Raw genomic sequence first — 20,275 nt, 5'->3', positions numbered from 1 at the left:
AATGTCAAGTGGCGACATCTGCTGTTCTTTTATTATAAAATAATAATAATAATAATAAATTTGAAAAATATGATGTATAATGAATAAATCTTATTAAATTATTTAAATTATTTTTATTTTAATTTAATATTTTTTGTTCAAATTGCAACTTTAATAGAAGAAAATATTTAAAATTTCCGTAAATTCTACTGGCGTGATGATATTTTGTAACCAAGATCTATCTATAGTTTGTAACGGTTTAAATTGTAAGATTATAAAATTTGTCATTTGGCTTCGAAAAAATCAATATAACAATTTTGTGGACAAATAAATTTAATACGATTTAACAACTTTCAATGAAACGTTTCTGTAATGACGTTATAGGAAAAAATATATATTTGAAAACAAACATCATTCTTAGAAATTTAAATTATTCTGTGGTAATCAAATTTTTCTACATAATAACATGACGCTAGACGTGTCGATGGTTTTAAGCACATCGAAGACGATAGAATATACAGTAGAACCTCTATTATCCGGACTAATTGGGGATGAAGGTAGTCCGGATAAAGAAAAATCCGAATAATCGAAAAAGTAATAATTGACAATGCATATAGTATGAATAATTTTTATTTGTCTAGATTTACATATAACTTCAATATTAAATTATTTTTTATTAAGAAATTCAATTAACGAATTTTGTTTAAAGCTAGCTGTTCTTTTTGAAGCTGCTAAATCGCGAATACTTTTAAGACATATAAGTTGTCCTGAGTTACACTGTTCTTAGCTCTCAAACCACTTCATGGCGACATCTAAGCACTGAAAAGCTTCAGAATGTGTAGGACCAATATCTCTTACTTCGCAAATATCTTCTTCTTCTTCTCGATCTTGTTCATCTGGCAGATATTTCTTTAATTATTTCCTCATCATTCAAAATTTGGAATCTAGGATCGTTCGCATCGCAATTTAACCATTCAGTTACATCTTCTTCGTCACATTCGGCACCAGGGCCGGATTATCGAATAGGCAAAGTAGGCAAATGTCTAGGGCCCGTAATTCGGAGGGGCCCGGCATCAGTAGCCATTACCTAATAGAAAAAAAAAAGGTCAACAGCCGTCCGTGCGTCAGAAGTAATCTCCCCCACGAGATCTCTCGCACCATCTAGAAATATTCCTAGGGCCGCCTCTCATAGTAATACTGATGTATGGTTATGATTCATTTTCTAAATTTAAACTTATACGTCGCGACATCGCATATTCGATGTAGCGTTCAAGTTGCTCGAGTGCGAAGTTATTACAATTCAATAGTGTTTTATAAAACAGTTAAAAAGGGTGACACTACGGTGTAACTTGGGGTGACACCACGATATCCGCACCGGGTGTCACCCATGCTAGCTACGCTAATGTCACATTATATAAGATTTGTTTAGAAGCAACTTATTTAAATGGGGCCCCAATTTAAATTTTGTCTAGGGCCCGCTAGAGGCTTAATCCGGCGCTGTTCGGCACATATTGAAATTTGTGTTATTGCTTCCGCACGGTCTCCTATACCACTTTTTACTGTTACTGGAATTTACTAATGGTCTTTTCAAAATTTTGTTCCATGCATTCCATCACGTATGTACAGTACATAAATAGTGTCGCAATTCGCAAAGTGCAAATCAGCAAATTCGTACAATTTTTGTTTATTTTGAACAATCCGGATAATCAAAAATCCGGATAATCGAGGTTCTACTGTATATAAAATTGTGACGATGCGAATATGGCGTCTTTTTGTGCACGTTTGCCTGACGTCTTTAATGAATAAGCCCACCAGTGTTTGACTCGAGATTTGAAGTTGGTGAATACCAATTTACCAATAACTCGACATTTAACTCAACTCTAATTCGTTTTGGTGAATACGGGGGTTAATTAAGCGATCTGCCTAGGGGGAATGCCTTTTAGGAGATCTTTTTAAGGGTAACTGGCCCCTATTTAGGTGTTACAGACGTGGAGAACTCCACGTGACCAACTCGTTCTGGCGAAGCGCGAACCCACGACCTAACTCTCAACTCTAGAAATTTTCTAGAGTTAGAGTTTTTTCTGTACATTAGTGCTTCACTTCTATTCTTAGTTTCCTAATGTTAGAAAAAAATCCTTATCACTGGCTTGTTCATTCAGCTGTATTAAAACCACTTTATCGGGAAACATGCCGTTTCTCTTAAAAACTATGTCATGTTTTTATATGTAAACCTGATAAAATGGAGTTTGTTTAATCGATATTGTTCTCCTCCTTTAATTGTTAAATTGCAATTTATTGGAAAACCAAATTTGCTATCTAAACTTCGATATGACTTTTGTACAAATATTTTTCTCGTATTCCAAATACAGTATGCTGTATAGTCGTATTTGCAATCGTGCTCGAACCAGCTTTGGTTGTTTAAAATAGTTATCATCTTTCTAGTTGGGATACGTATTAGTCATTACGACTACAAATTCCAACAAGACCATCTGTGTACTTAGTAATAATGATAATATTTTGTTTTTTACATTTTTGTTACAATAAACAATGTAATAAAACAAGCGCGCAGTGTCGGAGCAGTTCTTAAGCCATGAAACAACAAAATATTTCTTAGAATTAATCAGATAAGGAAAATATTTGAATAGATTACTCCAAGAAAAGGAAATATAATTTCCTTGAGCACTAACTGCAATTATCTGGTTATTTAATTCATTTTATTGCCAGCCAAACCTGAGACCAAAAAGACACACTAAGACAAGCGCAACCGCTTATCTCCATTGAATTTTACTTTGTTAACTAAGCTAACAATTTTTATCTAGACTATTCAAAATCAAATAAGTCCGATGTCCTAAACTTATTTAACAAGAAATTAATCACTGATTAAAACGAGCAATTATTTATTGTGACATTGTCGCAATGCCGCCGGGCTTCAATTTTTAATCATATTTTTGATTTATTTAATTTAAAATTAGCTCTCCACCTCAAATTAGTGGTGGCTTATCCCTGTACATCGTACTTTTCCTTTAACAATAGAGTCGTGCCGGTGATATATCTAACACCTTTTAGGGGAATTTTTTTAATTGAAATAACATGACTTTCCGGTTTGCATCGGACGTTCTTATATAGTTAATCGGGGCCTCCTGTCCCAGGTTTTCATATCTATTCTCATCGTTCATCTATCTAATTCCATTCACGAGATCAAGGAAAGAGACAAACGGACTAGTGGGAAATTATAGATATACATAATTTTTTTAGATTGTAGCCCAAAAGTTGACAAGATTATAGTAGTAATATGGAAAGATTGTTTAAAACATAATTTCATTTTTTCATAATCGTCAATTTATGATTTTCCTCCTTCTAAGAAAGCAACGCCTCATTAAATATCGTCAACACGCCATTAATTCTTCCATGTAAACAGAATACAGTAATCACTTTCCTTGTTCAAGTTTTGTAAAGACACACTGACGTGGATTCCGAACAACTTGAAAGTTTTCATAATACGAGTTGAAGTTCAGAGTAACTCCCCTAAAAAAAATTGTCGAGTTCAATGATGGACTTAATCCAGAATATAGGCTTCTCTTCCGTTCTTATTTGGAAAATGTCCGAGTATTTGTAGTGAGTTGGTGATCTGATCTATTTAGATTCATGTTAAGGCCACTTTTTCGGAAATTTCGTTAGTATTTTAAAAATCCTTCTTGGTCTTTGGGCACTAAGGCGTTTTCAACAATTCCATTAAGGGTTCGGCCAAGCCCACAATAGCGTGGCCTATGGGAAGGGACGGGACATGACATATCCGGACGGACAGAGGTAGAAAATAACACTTTTCAGCAGCTAGTAGCTCAATGTATTTCAACATTTAAAGTTATTACATTTCATTCAGATAATTCTTTAAGTTAAAACGATTTAATAAATAGGATTTCAAATACCTTGATGTTAATATAAGGCTACAAAATAGACGGCCGGATGGCCGAGCGGTCAAGGTAGCAGCCTACCGCTCTGGGGGACCCGGGATCGAATCCGAACGGGTCGAAAAATCCCCAGGAATTTTTCGGGGTGGTCCGTTCGGATATGTCGGGCCCCTTCCCCCACCACCCGGTCGCCCCATTGTGGGCCTGGCCTGGCCGAACCCATAATGGGCCTTTTAAAAGAGGCCCTCTTAGTGCCCACAGGGCGGAAAGAGTTTAAAAAAATAAAAAAGTAATTACAATAAAAGACAATGTAGGAATCAGCCCAAAAAATTAATTCTACAAGGTATATTGAGATTTTTCCGCTTTAAAATTGATTCAATAATCAGAAGATCAACTCACCTTACGACGACTATGGCAAGATAAGACACTCTATGACGAGCTTGCCATTATTGCCAAGCCACCACGTTAGCTAACATGTTAAGATAAGATAATCAGCATTACATGTAGGTGTGGTATTAGATAATCTGCGTGTCATTTCAAACTTTTCGTTTAAAATTACACATCCAATTCGGATTTTACACGAATTACTTTAACACGACGATCCAAGTTCTAAAACTTTTTGTCGCATGTATATGCGGAGCTTGCTTCGCATTATTCATCGTTCTAATTTGAAAATAAATTTCTGGGAAATTCCCCTAATTACATCAATTTTTTACACGTATTCTTCAGAACGTGTCTGGCTTAGAAACAGAATTGGGTGTATTCTCATCGATCACTTGAACTCAGTGGCGTGCCGTGACATTTGATGATAGGGAAGCTGTGTTTCTGTAAGAAGCCGACTTCCAGGGGCAATCAGTTAATTGCGCGTCAGTAAGGTCTAAGGTCCATTCGTACGTGCGTGGTGGCGTAGGAGAAAGACGACAAGTATCTGACAAAAACCGTTTATTTTAACACAAAATAAACATATACTATGTACAAAATAGTTTGCTTTAGGACAACCAACAATTCGGACGTCCCGGGCGTCGATGTGGTTCTTTGATGGCCGATCGAAAGTGGCTCCGGGACATTGGCGTTGACAAGTCTGTAAGGCACGGGAAGACTTCGTCCGTTGGCGTCGGGGACACGGTCTAAGTCCGAAGTGGCACGGGTTACAGGTTGACACAATAGACGAGAAACCTGTTTTTTTTCTTTTTGCGCGTTGACACACGGCGTTATGGTTATTCGGAACGTTAACCGAGTACGAGGTGTCCTCGATTGTGGGGGATTATATTAATCTCCGTTTTTTTTTCGTTATTTGATTGGTCATTCTTCCTCAATCACGCTTCCCGAGTGGTTGGTCCCTGGTTACTAAGCGTAACGAGACTCTTACCTGAAGCGGGAGAAAAGTCAAAATCGAAGACGAATTCGATCTTTCACCGATCATAGGACGACTTCCTTCCGCGATTTATAGTTTCTGCCTGGCAGTTTGATATAAACAATGAGTGTCCGACTACAAGCGACTTTTACCTATGTTTTTTTAAACTAATAAATTTTTCTCTAAATTAACCATTTTTTCGCGTCTTTCGTGACGGGTCAGACCTGTCCGGAACCTCACATTTCCATAAAAGTTTTAAGCAAATACTGGAAATGATAAAAATAAACAATTTATGTATTTTAATTCTAAAATACAAATAATACATACATAATACAAATTGATATGATACAAACAAAAATAGAAAAAAGTTGTTTTTTTAATTTTAACTCTATTCGGCGTTAGTTACTTTATCATAAAAGTCGCTGGTCGTCGACTCCACAACGTACAGTATTTGAAAGCTCTCTTTCTATCGAAAGCAACGCTAGAGCGACCACAATTTTCCTCCGACCGAGTGTTCTGGCCAATGTACAGGTACGAATTTGCTTCGTGGTCGAAAAACTGCGCTGAACACACACGCTGGTAGATGGTACCGTAAAAATTAATGATATTAAATCATATAATTATTTTAGTACGTCTTTGTTCGGATCGACATTAATTGTATTAAGTTTTATGTTTAAGAGTTACTCGTCAATATAGTCCGGACACGAATATAAATATTGCGATTCACTACGTAATTTAGATAAATCAAAAAATTTCCCATAAAATTTACTTAATTTAAAGAATTAAAACACGCTTGGAAAAATTGTTTTTCATAATATTAAAATTATTAACATCTAAAAGTGATAAAAATTCTAAAGAGTTTATGTCTGAAAATCTGTCAATATAATTACAGTATAATTAAAAGAAAATTATAATTAAATATAACTTCGCAAAGAAACGTACTGTACATAAAAATAACATTGAATATTCTTTAATTTTTAAATCTTAAGAGAAAGCGATGTGCAACATTTACAGGCGCAAATGCGGTTTTTTGCGTTTTTGCAAGAAATTGAACATATTTTTAGACCCATGTAAAATTTCTCTAATTATTCTGGAAACAGGGGAATCTAATTCTTGCATTCTGTGAAAACGGGTAAGATTGGCTATAATGTTGATCTTAAATCTTAATCTTCGCTAGCGTTACTTTTTCCCCGAGCAACGCCGGGCTTATCTGCTAGTGTATAGATAAACATTATCATCTTTATCACGAATAATTGTTACAATTTATAGCGAGTAGCAAGTTTATATTGTAAGAAAAAGTTCTTTTGAAAAATCTTCTGTAATTATATAACGTTATTATTATCTATGAAGAGTAAACTTTTTAATAGAATTTCGAAATTTATTTTATAAATTCAATAAATGTCTTAAAATTACATATTTAATTATTTCCAAAAATGTCTTTCCACAAATTCGTGACGTCACTGTCTTTTGTTCGTTCCTCAATTTTTCATTTAGCAATCGTATTTGTTCTTCATTAAAGTGATTTTTCCAATCGCCAATAATTTCTTTTCTAATAAGAGCCGCTTTTTGTATCTTTTCCTGTTTTATTTAAATTTTGTACAACTTTCATTATCATTGGAGGTACATTTTTGTTTTCTAGCCGTTTTGTCTTTTTCAAAAAACACATCAATGTTCCTCTTACTGCTCTCTTTCATATAATCGAAACTACTGTAATGAATAATATTTTCTAATATTGTTGAATCATTGAAAGTACTTTTTTCGTATTCTTCTCCCATGAATTTGGCTATTTTCAATATTTCTCCCTTAATATCTTTCTTGAGATCTTTGTATGTAAATAAAGTGAATTAAGCGAATGCGTAATCCGTTAAATCGAGTTCAACAACGGCTTCCATCGGCAATGAATTTATTTCAGATCTAGCGCAATTAAGTCCAAATATAATTTTAAACCAAGCTTTATGACCAAAGTTTTCTGAATTGCCATTTTTGAATTTAGCACAAGACAATCTTAATATGATTGAAGAGCAATACAGGAAATTACCTTTTGTCAATTGGATAGACGAAGCTCAATTTAAGAAATGTGGAATACCCAATGAAAGTGAGGTTTTTTTAGCAAAAAATATTACAAAATCCCCAATTCAAAGAACTTGCGACTTTTGCCCTCAAATTGCCTAATACAGGTATACCTCGAGTTACGTCGTTTGTCAAAAAAGTATATGGAAAAATAAAAATCAAGTTTGTCATTTTATTCGACTTTACATCCACAAATATTGAAGTCGTAATATCACTAGAAAAGCATTAAAAGCACATTAAATCATATTAAAATATGTACTTTTACAGTAAATGTTAATATGATCATCATAAATCCTAGAGAACGAAACACAAAAACATGTGTTTGTATTGTCGTCTTATTTAGCGGTCTTTAAGTGCTCATTATTGGCGTCTTCTACCGTCGTTTCGACTTACATCGTATAGAGGTTTCAAGGTCGCATGTCACGTGATAAAACACACGTTTGCTTCGCCCATTCGCCATTTTTGTGGTAGTTTTCGCTCGCTTAGCTTGCACGTAGTCTGTTATTCGACGTCTTTTTTTTAGTTTAAACGTACAAAAATACTGCAGTTCTTTTATCATGGATTAAGTTAAAAAAGATTCTTTTCTTGCGGGCTATTCTAGCAGTCTAACAGGACGAGATACAGCTCTGTACGAAGAGAAAATTTCTTTATGTCAAGGCGATCCATACGAAGCCAGTTTATCAGACTTCGTCGTAGATCAAGAGTTGTGGCCGAAAATAGAATTTGGTGACATTATAAACTATTTGGTTTTGACAACAAATTTCTACACCCTGTCACAAATAAAAGCTTATAAATCTTTAGAGGCCCATAACTATTTAACAAGTGGCTGGGTTTCTGCTGATATAAAAGTAAAAGTAATGAATAACAGCAAAGTAATATTACTTGGAAAGATATGTTTTCATTTATTTGTTTAAACTCGTGTTTTTACGTATTTCTTAACTAAAAATTTTTGTCTGAAAGTAAAAGTCTAATTAAAAACAGCTGTGGAAATTTTTTTAATTCAAATTGTTCAGTACCTTTATTTTCTAGTTGAAACTAGCATATAATAGCCTACTTGCTTTTAGTTTTAATGTGTAATGTTTATAAGTTTGCACTAGCTAAAGCCTGAAATTACATTAGTTATTCGTTTATAAATGCACTGTACCTAACTAAATTAATATAAGCAAATCAGTAAACTCTTTTAGGTTTTAAAACATAACTTAGTGTTTATTAACGTAAATATTGAAATGAAATGTTTCTGACAAACCCTTGTATTGATATTCACTTTATTCGTAACGAAATTTTTCCGGTTAATTCTCGAGAGCCATGCAGTTTGCCTTCGTCGTGAAAGCTCCTCAGTTTGGAATCCTTGATGACAAATAATGCCGGGAATTTTAAAAAATGATCTTCCTTTGTTCTTGAGTGAACTAGCATTACACCTAATTACACAACAAATCACCATAGTGATATTCGCGACGAAAAAAAATCAACACAAGGACTCCAGTTAAGCGCACGTGAACACACACAAAACGTAAACAAGTCACAAAGATGGCGCTGAACAATTGCGCATGCTCATGACGTCGACATGAAATCTCTCTATATACACAAGTAAATTCGACTTACGGTCCCTCTCCTGGAACCAACTACCGACGTAAGGCCAGGTATACCTGTATTTCTTTAATTAAAAGTACTGTACGTAATTAATACGTACAGGGATTTGCGTACATAAAGTTACAAAAATTTCACTAGACTAGCATAGTCACTATCCGTAAAACCCTTTTCGTTAACTCACCCTCTTTTGTCCAAATTTAGAGTATGCAAGACTCATTTCACTAGGGGCTGCTATTTCTTACTGCATATTGAAACAAAAAGCAACGCTAGAAATGTTATTTTAAAATCCATTCTTTTTCTTTACTTATTTTGATTCTTACAAATCTGGACTTGAAGAATTACTCAGGCATTCAAAATTTCCACTATTTCAATGAAAACTTTGTAATATTACCTGAAAAATCATCAGTTGTGAAGTAGCTTCAAAGCTGCACCCTATTTCTAGTAACAGTTAAAAACCCAAATCTAACCTCATTCATTCACTGTGGCATATGAATTTTGGTATAAAATACTGAAGATAAACAGCTAAGGTTTAATAAACTAAGTGATTTTATAATATTTGCACCTAACTGCAAATTAGTATTTAAAATTTGAGTATACAACTAGAACAAATCTTACGTTTTTAATAATTAAAATGTCTATATTATGATGGAAATAAGTGTAAGGAAAATGGAAATAAGGTTTTCATTTGACAATATTTATTTTCTTTTTATTACAGCATTTAGCCTACTTTCTGAGCAAGCTCTTTAGCTCTAGCCTTCTCCAACTTGGCAATTCGAGCAGCAGATTTGGATCCCAAGATTCCACCACCCCAATGTCGACGTATCTGAAAAAATTGAGTTATTTTTTATATACCGACTTAATATTTTAGATCAATTAACAAAAATAAAAAAAATATACTTACCTCATCATATCTATCATTGAAATTTGTCCTGATTGCTTCTACCAATTTGTTCAGTGATCCTTTGTCTTCACTAAAAAATACAATAAAGGAAATTAATATTAAAAAGCTACTAAATATTCAAAAAACCTGAGTATTAATTAATTAAAATAGCTCAGTTCAAATAATTCACCAAAAAATATTCAGATGAAGAAATTCAAATTTGTTAATTACATCATAGCAAATCAAACTATATTTTAAAAAGTCAATACACTTACGAATTGATATGAGTAAGTGCCAAACAGGAACAAGTTTTTCTTCTCACAACACGTCCTAGTCTAGATTTGTTCTTTACAATACAATATGGAATACCCATTTTACGGCAGAGTGAAGGCATATATAGCACAAGCTGTATAAATGAAACTTTTAATTAAATTTCAATTGCAATTTAAAAAAAAAAGCTATATGAATAAAATTATTATAATTCAGTGTTAAAAAGCTCATGAAAAGCAACATTGATATTCAGGTATTTTAAATTCATCATAAGTTTTGCTAAGATATAATTTTAAGCTTAGAAATAATTATATTCTATGTTTGTTCTATAAGCGCAATAACGATCACAGAATTACATTCTAGCATTTTCTTTGCTATAAAGAAACTAGAAATGAATTCATTGTAATTTTATTGGATAGTATTCATCTAAAATTTCCCATCATAATGTCTGAAACAAATCAGTTATTAAAAACAATTTAATATTTACCTCAATTGGATCTACATCATTAGCTATGATAACTAATTGAGCTTTTTTCTGTTCAATGAGAGAAGTGACTGTGTTGCATCCTTGACGTACAACAGCAGGTCTCTTGGTAGGTTTATCATCTTTACCCTTTGCTCTTTCCTCTGCTCTTGCCATCAATCTTGCTTTCTTAGCTTGTTTTGTTTCTGGACGATATTTATCAAGCAATTTAAAAAGTTGTGTAGCTGTAATAATACAATAACTTTTAATTACCATCTCAATGCTCTTAAGGTATTTTGTTATAATAATGAAATTCAGAAAGAGGTTGTTTGGTGGATTTAAGCCTATCAACATCATTGATACTGATAGCAAATACATCATCAATTTACATCTTTATATATACTAAGTTAAAAAATTAAGCCGAATATTATAATTTCAATGATATATTTTTGATGTAATGAATAATATAATTGTATAATCTAACCTGTAGGTCTGTCAAGAGTTTGAGTAAATTGATTTATAGGTGGAGGAACTTTCAATCGTTGATACAACACAGCCTTTTGCCTCTGGAGACGAATGTATTTTGGCCAACGTACAAAACGACTTAAATCACGTTTTGGTTGAATATGCTGACCTATAGAAATTTTTTTTATTGAGTAGGAATTACATTACAAGGAATTATCAGAAGATTCTGAGTTCTTCCAATTGTCAACAATCCTACCTGAACATACTTAAATTATATGCAGCTAGGACCTAGCCAAAAAAGCATCATAGGCCACTTGCCACAGGCATACTAGCTACTCACCAATCCCAAAGTTGCGAGGATTCTTTTCAAACAGAGGATTGACGACTTTCTTCTGTTCTGCCTTTTTAGCAGCTAAAGGTGCTGCAGCAATCTTCTTTTTTCCCTTCTTTCCTTTAATCTAAAAATGAATATAATCTTTAATATACAGCATGTTAAATATTACACACTTTTTTTTATGTGATGCAATGAGAATGTATAATAAAAGATCATAAATTCAGTTTTGAACAAGGCTAAGTTGGAAGCAAATTTTTTTGCTAGTCAGTAAGAATGAGCCAAATCAACTCCTGTTTTTTTATTATGTACTTTATATTAAACTCCTGACAGGAATATTAACCTCCAACCTTGATCTTATTTTATGATAACTCTTCCTACCGTTCTTTTATTCCTCCGCGCGAGCGACATCCGTTTAAAAATTCCTGCGGAACGTGTTCCTAAATTCTGGTGGGTGTGCGTGCAGTCGAACGGCTAGCAGGCCGTTTGTAGCAGTAGTTTACAGTGGAAAGCAGAATGGCGTCCTCCACGGCTCAAATAGTTTCGTTTCGGAGTCCATTATGTGGTTTTATGAATGAAAAGTTACAAGTTGTGAAAGCACAAGTTAGTGCATGTAATGATGTGTCTTTTCAAATTTTTTTCGAATGGTAGCCAGCATTCTAATTTTTTTTTGTGGCTATTTTGAATGCTCTTTCAACAAATAATCCATTTTATGGTTAAAATTTACAATTTGGACCCTTCTTTTGCCTTTAAAAGCTCATATTTTAGAATTATAGATTCCTCCATCACCATACTATCAATAATGCGGGCGTCGCCACTTTTCTTTCACTGTCGTTCCTAAATGCCTACAAACAGCAGCGCACTCCCGTAGTAGCGGCAACACGGAACGACCGCAGCCCCATGACCTTTCTGAGCTTATCCCTAATTGCTGTTGATTTTCTTTTTTAAAATTTATATTTGAATATATTCTGTTAACTAATTCTAATCTTTTTTTGAAAAAAGATATACAAAATGGCTAAGATAATTTGGGTTTAAATCTAGTTTTTTCAACACTTTACTATAGTCCAAAAATGTAAAATTATCAATCTTATGACTGATTACCATACTGTTATATAACAGCTGAAAAGTAAAATACTGGATAAATGACTGGAGTAACAATAGGATTAACAGCCTATCCAATAGCTCAAAAACTGATGTAGAATCGTTTAGAAGCAGATGAGTCAGCAGTGTTCAAGTGAAATGTAAAGCAGCTGCTTTAAAAAATGGAAACCATTATCACCACCATTGACGAAAATTCAATGAAAAGTGACACGCAACAGAGAAGAATTTCAACCTGGGATAGATTAATGTATTTTTTGTACATAATCTGTTATCCGAACAACCCCAGACCCCAATTGATTCAGATAAACGATGCTATACTGTATTTTGTTTATAGCACTTTATACATGGGGTTGTCCAGAAACTGTTTTGGAAACTTCTTATATGTGCCTTTTTTTAAAACAAAATTTTGATGATAATTATTACCAAATCATTAGGTCAGTATACTATTGTGAAAAAAGTTATTTTTCGATGTTAGTTTACCAATACAAATTCAGCAATAAATAAAATCATCAATGATTCAAAGAAATAAAAATAAACACCACAAATCCAAACATAACCTACGTTTTCAGACAGAAAAGAATGAGATATTGTAATTTGAGATAAATTTTTTTTAGATAGAATATCCACAGAGAATTTTTTTGGACTGGTGATTTCAAAAGGTTTTACCCATTCCAATGTCACATAAGACTAAGATATAGTAAATGAACAAACCATATTTGAACTTGGGTATACCTGAACTTGAAAGCAATCGAACCCATTTAAGAATAAGCATTGAATCTAAGAGTACACTTACATAATCTTGCTGATAATCAATGATCAGAAAAATAACGTTTAAGCTACAAAATAAGGCAGGCCCAAAATAATTTTACCTTTACCTTTTTAGAGTGTTACAGCCTGTAACACCTAAAAATACCAACAAATCAGATCTCCACTCTGATCCTATGTCCATCATATTATTCCACAAAATGAACCTTATCCCTAACTCATTCAGCATTTTAAAATCAATTCTTTACACAGCAATGGGAAGAATTTGATTATATATATATAATCAAATTCTTAATTTAATCTTTAAAAAGAAACTTTAATTTATATATATATATAAAATATATGAAGAATATAATAATATATAATAGAAATTTATAAAGAATATATATACTGTATTGTATAAACACACATTAATGAGTAGAAAAATAACCTAAATTAAAGTTTCTTTTTTACTCATTATTTAAAAACACAAAAATAATCATTATGAAAGAATTCAAGCGAATTCAGTAAATTATACTGAACAGTAAAACGTATATGCTCTTCACACTCGAACAATATGGCGACCTAAGTTTCTATTCAAATACGAAAGAAAAAGAAAATTAAGAATGTTTAAATAACCAATTTTTCAAAAATACTAACTTTTCGTTGAACCATCTTTACTAATCAACTATTTACGCTTCTTCTTTGAAGAAAAGGCAACTTCGAAAAGCAGATGGAAATAGATTTAACCGACCACGCCAAAGTTCGCCCCAAAATGATGGAAAAGTGACGTGACGCATACGATGCTACCGTGTGACGCTTCCTCTATTACTAACTCTAGCCAAAAACGAGCCAATTTTTGTAAATATAGTATTATTATTTTGCTTTATTTTAAAAATAATATAAAATAATGTAATAATTAAATTTATTCTTAAAATACAAAAATTAATTTTAATAGTTTACATTAAAGCATTACTAAAATACATGTGATATTAAAATATTAATCAAAGTAATAAATAAAGATATTACAGTACTATTATTAAAAGAATGAAATAATGTCTATAAGTCTAGAAAAGAAAAGTTTTATCTTAACTTATTATTTTATATTTTTCACATGGGTTACCACACGATATCCAAAAGAAGTGTGTTTTGGCTGTTTCCGCCCGTGATCACTAAGAGGGCCTTTTTTTTTTATCGAGCCCATTATGGGTCCAGTCAGACCCAAATTTACGTTTCGGGCTGAAAATGTCGGCCACAACCTCACTATTAAGTTAATAATTGTAAAATGATCTTGATGTCACTCTTATTTAAGAAGTGGCTATCAAACAAACTTAAAATAAATTACTTGTAAAATATCGACAAAAAACTAATTTTTTCGGATATAAAGTACTGTGAGGCTCTGGATAGGTCCGAACCTCACTGAAATTCGCGTTAAAATCATTTATTTTTAGGAAAACATTATCTTTTTTTAGAGAAAATAAATAGAAGTTAGAAATAGTTTTTCTTAATGAAAACGACGCGAACTTTTAAACAATAGAACAATGGAGTAACGCAGATCATTTATCTCCGAATGGGAATCGAATTAAACTTCGATTTTGACCTCTCCCGCGCTCTCGAAAGGTTTCGAATTGTCACCAGGTGACGAGGAGAGACCAATTAGAAAGTGGAATCGGAGGAAAACGGACAAAATCTGAGAATTCAAGGACACGACAGCTTCTTCTCCCGAAAGTTCCAAGTAACGGATCTATTGTTGTGTGTGTGTCTCGTGCCCATCTTCGTCTCCGTCTCCCGATCTCGGATCGACATCTTTCCATTAACGGAAGTCGACCGCATCGTCCCGGAGTCGTCGAGACGTCGAGGGTATTGGCCATTCGCGACCCAGGGACACTCCTTCAAAATGGGACTATATTGGAAAGGAGAGGAAGACCCAGAGGCTGCTGCCGACCTAGGACTTTCAAGATCGCGGAAATCTTGTAAGCTTCTTTCGTGTCAAATAAACGGTTTCTTGTAACTGTAGTCTGTCTCAGTGCCGATCGCCCACATATGACCCTTCGCGACTGCTCGACCCTCTTGACATAGTCAGCACCCTGTCGGCAATCCTACAGTACTAAATACTGAAACATTAAGAGGTTTGATGCTTTAAAATATATACATATATATATAAATATATTGTTAGATTAATATTGAAAAATTTATCTTGCTTTTTGGATCAGTTCAGAAGATTTGCTTCTTTATCTTAGTCAATTTCACATAAAACTCCCATTGTTTTTCAAAATACCGTCACGATTTCAATCTGTTACTTTTAATTACTTGATTTAATTTGAGTGTTCTTCAAATTTTTTCTAATAGAGAAATTCTTAACTTTATAATTTTTTTCTCGCGCACTCCTACTTTTTTTTTAAATCAAAGATATTGCGTTATTGCGTCGTCACGAAATTTAATGTAAAACGTATGGATTTTTCACCGAATTTCGTGATTTTTGCGCCTCCCTGTAGCTGAAAAGACGAATTTTCGCGGATCATTCCTTGCATATACATTCATGTTAACAGTGATACAAATTAAAAAATATAATATTCTCGTGTTTCGTGTCGGTATAAACGTGAATAAAAATTTCGATTTTATGATGATCGTTCGAACCGAAAAAGAATAGACTTCAAGTCTAGTGGCCGTCTTTTATCTGCTTTGTTTTAATTTACTTGAGTAACTTTTTATAATTTATTAATAAATATTTAGCCTGGTAAAAGGGCGTTACGTAACCCTGTTCGGGCCATAAGCGAACACACGGCCGACCCAAAATGTTCTCCGTAAATTTGTAAATTTATCGTCCAGATTCAATCATATCCCTGGAAGAGGCAAAACGCCTTTTTTAAACTTCTCGACGTACGTCTGGAAATATCTTTATAATTTTAAAACCCGTTAAAAAGTGGTCGACGTCGGACTGTTCGAGACATGAGCGAGCAGGCGTACGATTAAAAAGTTATTCTCTAAATACGTAAACTAAATATTCAGAGTCGATCACACCCAAAAACGGTACAGTACCTATCGATTTTTTGACATATGTTTGGAAGTACAGTATATTAATCGTGGGTTGACGTCTCACCAACGAGCTGGCCAAATAGAGTTTTCCGAGTTTTCTTTACCTGTCAAACATCTAAGCAGGGGCAAGTTTCTAGTGGAAAGATCACCCGGAGGGCACTCCTCTTTGTCACAACACCTAAAGGCTGTATTACCTTTTTTCATCAATACATTTTGTGGTAGTCCTGAAGTGTCCTTGCAGCATTTCTGTTGAAAACCGTTGGGATACAGCAACGCAATATAAGGAGGAATGCCTCCCAGATCAGGAGGACTTTCTTTCAGAAAGTGATCCCTATTCAGATGCTAGACACAAGAAAGAATCTAGAAAACTCCACGTGGCCAGCCTGTTAGTCAACCGCAAACCTAGTTCAGTGTTTTTATTCACTTGGCTACTGGCTTGCCTTTTAATTACTTGTTAATCGCTTTAAAAATTACGCAACTTTGCAATTATCATAATTAAAATATTATTTATATTATCATTATAAAAAAATATATTCTTTTGTCTACTTAAAATCTAGAAATCATGATATCAGAATAAATTTTTTAAACATTATTATTAATGATGATGTAATGTATAAATAATAAAATTATCTACACATTCAATATTTTATCATATTGACAAAACTAAATTATCATAATCACTTCTAAAAGATAATTCGGATAATTCGAACGTATGGATGAAAAATTTAATATTGGTTATTTTTTTACTTCGGATTTTTTACTTTCCCGGCTCCACTATTTATTAGGTTGTTGCAAATGAAATAGCCGATTTTTACCTTTGACTTTGGACGTTTATTAATTTAATTTAAAACTTACATATTCAATTAAAATTGTCTCCACCAACATTAATACAATGTAATAGAAATGCATTAACGCCAATTTGATAGAAATCCGAGAATGAAAAGTCAAAAAGTCATTAAAGGTCCTTTGATTGTGTTCTCTTAAAGACTTTCATTGCCAAAAACTGTCCAAATGTATTTAAAAATGTCTGGAGAATAAGATAGATAGAAAAAATTTCATTTGAATACTTTCCTTTTGTGACGAATAATTAAAGAACTGTGGACCTCCAAATGATGCTCCTTATCTTTCTCACTGAGTTCGTGTAGTACCCATTTGTCGAGCTCCTTGACTTTCCCTAACATGTTTAGATCTCTAGAAATGATTGAATAATGTCCAGTATATTCATCCTTTCCGCGACAGTCAGGTGATATTCAAATTCGATGAATATTCAAATTCTGCTCACTCACAGAACCTTCACCAAAAGTTTTATCGATATTTCGGGTCGCTTCGGCTGCATTATGTCCCTGCTTATATTCGTAAAACAAGATTATTCAGTTTCCTTTTTTCCATACCATCAAAAAATTATTCTGACGGTATGAAAAAACATGTAGAATTCACAATATAAATGAGATTACATTTTTAAATTCACATATGTATGCTACATACAGCACTGTTTACATGAAAAAAGTTGAACTACAAGGCTGGAAAATTTAAATTTTAAAGAACGACCATTTCATTTGCAATGACCTAATATAACAGAGGAAAAGTATGGCAATTGGGCAGAAAATGACACTGACGAGCCCATGATTTTTATATTTTTGGATTCAACCCTTGAAATGTCGAGAATTGCAAACAAGAACTTTGGTTTTTTTCCCTATAAGAATGGATGTTTGTGTTGGAGTCACAATTTTGTTCGCCCACTTTGAACTTTAATAAGTTTTGTCTTTTGTCGAAAATTTCTGAAATTTTGCAAAGAAGCTTGTGTATTAGGGGATCGATGATATTAAATTTTGATGGTTAAAGTCGAGGATGGAGAGATAAGGGTCACGTGTCAAATTTCAAATGGGGTCGGATTTAATGAAATTTCACTCATTATTATCATTTACAATTTTTATGAAACTCGTCTCTACCCTCAAAATTAAGATTTTTGCCATTTTGTAATACTTAATATTACAAAAAATTTTTTAAAGTAAAATATTATAACAGATGGCGCAACACACAATTTTAAATTCTTTTGCTGGGAAAGTTACTCAACTCGTTGCTGGATTATTTATTTATGTTTACAAAAGTGGAATTAATGGCTGTAATATTCAATATGAGAAAGTAGAGTAGTACACTGCGAGCTCAATTTTGAACATTGTACTTCCTACTTCTAGAAAATTTGTAAACAGGATTCAGTAGAGTGCCCAAATACCATTAAGTAACAAAAGAAATAGATTTGTGTATAAAAGTTTATCTATAACTCACGTGTCTTATTTTAGTTAAGCATGTTAAAGTTTAAACCCTTGGTGATCAAATGTAGTCTCTGTTATTTTATTTTATTTCTAGGGATTGTGGAAATTTCAAGAACTTTTTTTTGGAAGAGTTACGTTGTGATATCGAAACAAAGATACAGTGAAGAGAATAAACCTCAGTATAAAAGCTATATTTTGATTATATTTTTAATGCCCTTCAATAATGCTTTTACACATATTTGTGTCTCAATGTGTTTTCTACTAAGTAATTCAACTAATTCTGAACAAAACTTCAGGAAAAACGAATCCGATGGTGTCTATCTAATTCTCCTCTTCCCACTTCTCCAGTGGTGAACTGTCCCTGCTCAATCGCTACACAGCAAAGCGTTTCGAAATGAAGCGCTATAATGTGCATATATTTTAAATTAAATAAATTAAAAATTTGATTAAAAATTGCAGCCCGCATTGCGACGATGTCACATAAATTCTAATATACGCTATATTTCACTAGAGAAAATAAATTAATAAACGTAATACAAGTGCTGTTTATTGTATTAAATTAAGCAGTTTTTTCTAATTTAGGCCGTAAGCTTCAATGGCCCAAATGACAGAAATCCGACTCACTACAAATGCGGCCTGTTAATTAAAATTTTAAGATAAGTGGTTCAAAAGCCCCATCAACAATACATGTCTGTATGTATTTTAATATGAGGCCGTCCTGAAACGGTCCATGCCAACTGATGTGCATTTTGTAACTTCTAATTTGAAAATAACTAATTACAATTTGGGCCGTAGGTGGCCATGATTGCTTTTGTACTCTTTTCGCCCTGTGGGTACCAAGAGATTATTATTATTATTATTATTATTATTATTATTATTATTATTTTTTTTTTGACGTACAATGAGAACGGTCGGGTAGTGAGAGACAGAGCTAGACTGTCCCGGCAGATCACCCCAAAAATTTCTGAGGTTTTTCGAACCCCAGATTCGATAGGATTCTCAGCTACCTGGAAAAATTAATACACTAACAGGATTAAGGTATTTAAGGCTGACACTTTAAGTACCTTAATCCCGTTAGTGTCTCAATCTCCAGAGTAGGATTTTTTAAAATAGTTTTTTAACCTCTCGAGTAAAAAGAAAAATTATTTTATTTTTAATACACCAATGTCGGCATAAATGTTTGATCGATAGTTTTTTTTTAAAGCACCGCGTACTGAAAGGGCTATTTGTAATACTTTTTATCCTTGTTTTTTATCAAGAAAAGATAAAAAGTATTGCAAATAGCGCTTTCACCTAACACAGATCGATGTTGTAAGAAAATTGGCTAATTTAACTAACTGTAGAAATAGCGATATATTATTAAATGCAGTATAAAATTATAAAATTATTTTCCGAATTAATTAATTTTATTAAAATAATTATAATCACGTAGTGTTTTTTCATTACTCACCCTTCTATGTGGTATTCTGTGGTCTTTTCTTTTATCTCTTTCTCTCCGGTGTGTCAAAAAGAAGTTATTTTCTGTTAGATTTATTTATTTTTAATTATTGATTATTGAAGAGGCATATGTCCTCCTCGTCCTATGAAAACACAGCTATGACGGGGGTTTATTGGTGAATAATTACAGATGATTTTGTTTTGTATAACTTATAATGATTATTATTATGCAAGATTAAAAATTAAATAATGATTGCGTCAAGCAATAAAGTACAAAATTTTATTTATAAAAAGAAATCACACTTATAATTTTTACTTATTTCGTACTCAACATTTTTGGTAAATTAAGTACTGGATCCATGTTTTACTTCATA

General features: G+C 32.9%; 1 protein-coding gene and 1 non-coding gene across 2 annotated transcripts; both read right to left on the bottom strand.

The window, feature by feature from the left end:
* Window positions 1-9,574: 9,574 nt before the first annotated feature.
* On the bottom strand, window positions 9,575-13,968 carry RpL7A (ribosomal protein L7A). Its single transcript, XM_067288964.1, has 7 exons — window positions 13,816-13,968; window positions 11,320-11,437; window positions 10,999-11,148; window positions 10,539-10,759; window positions 10,057-10,187; window positions 9,803-9,872; window positions 9,575-9,724 (listed from the first exon to the last, which is right to left on the bottom strand). The coding sequence occupies exons 1-7, from the start codon at window positions 13,828-13,830 to the stop codon at window positions 9,620-9,622; spliced, it is 810 nt and encodes a 269-aa protein (XP_067145065.1). The 5' UTR covers window positions 13,831-13,968; the 3' UTR covers window positions 9,575-9,619.
* Window positions 10,258-10,328, bottom strand: LOC136990629 (small nucleolar RNA SNORD36). The gene has a single exon (XR_010883087.1). It is a non-coding gene; the product is annotated as a small nucleolar RNA SNORD36 (small nucleolar RNA).
* Window positions 13,969-20,275: the final 6,307 nt, after the last annotated feature.

The sequence above is a fragment of the Centruroides vittatus genome, unplaced genomic scaffold (assembly GCF_030686945.1).
Source record: "Centruroides vittatus isolate TY-2023 unplaced genomic scaffold, ASM3068694v2 scaffold_946, whole genome shotgun sequence".
NCBI classification, from domain to species: Eukaryota; Metazoa; Arthropoda; class Arachnida; order Scorpiones; family Buthidae; genus Centruroides; species Centruroides vittatus.
Note: the sequence above shows the minus strand (reverse complement) of the source record. Positions and strands in the feature narration are given on the sequence as shown.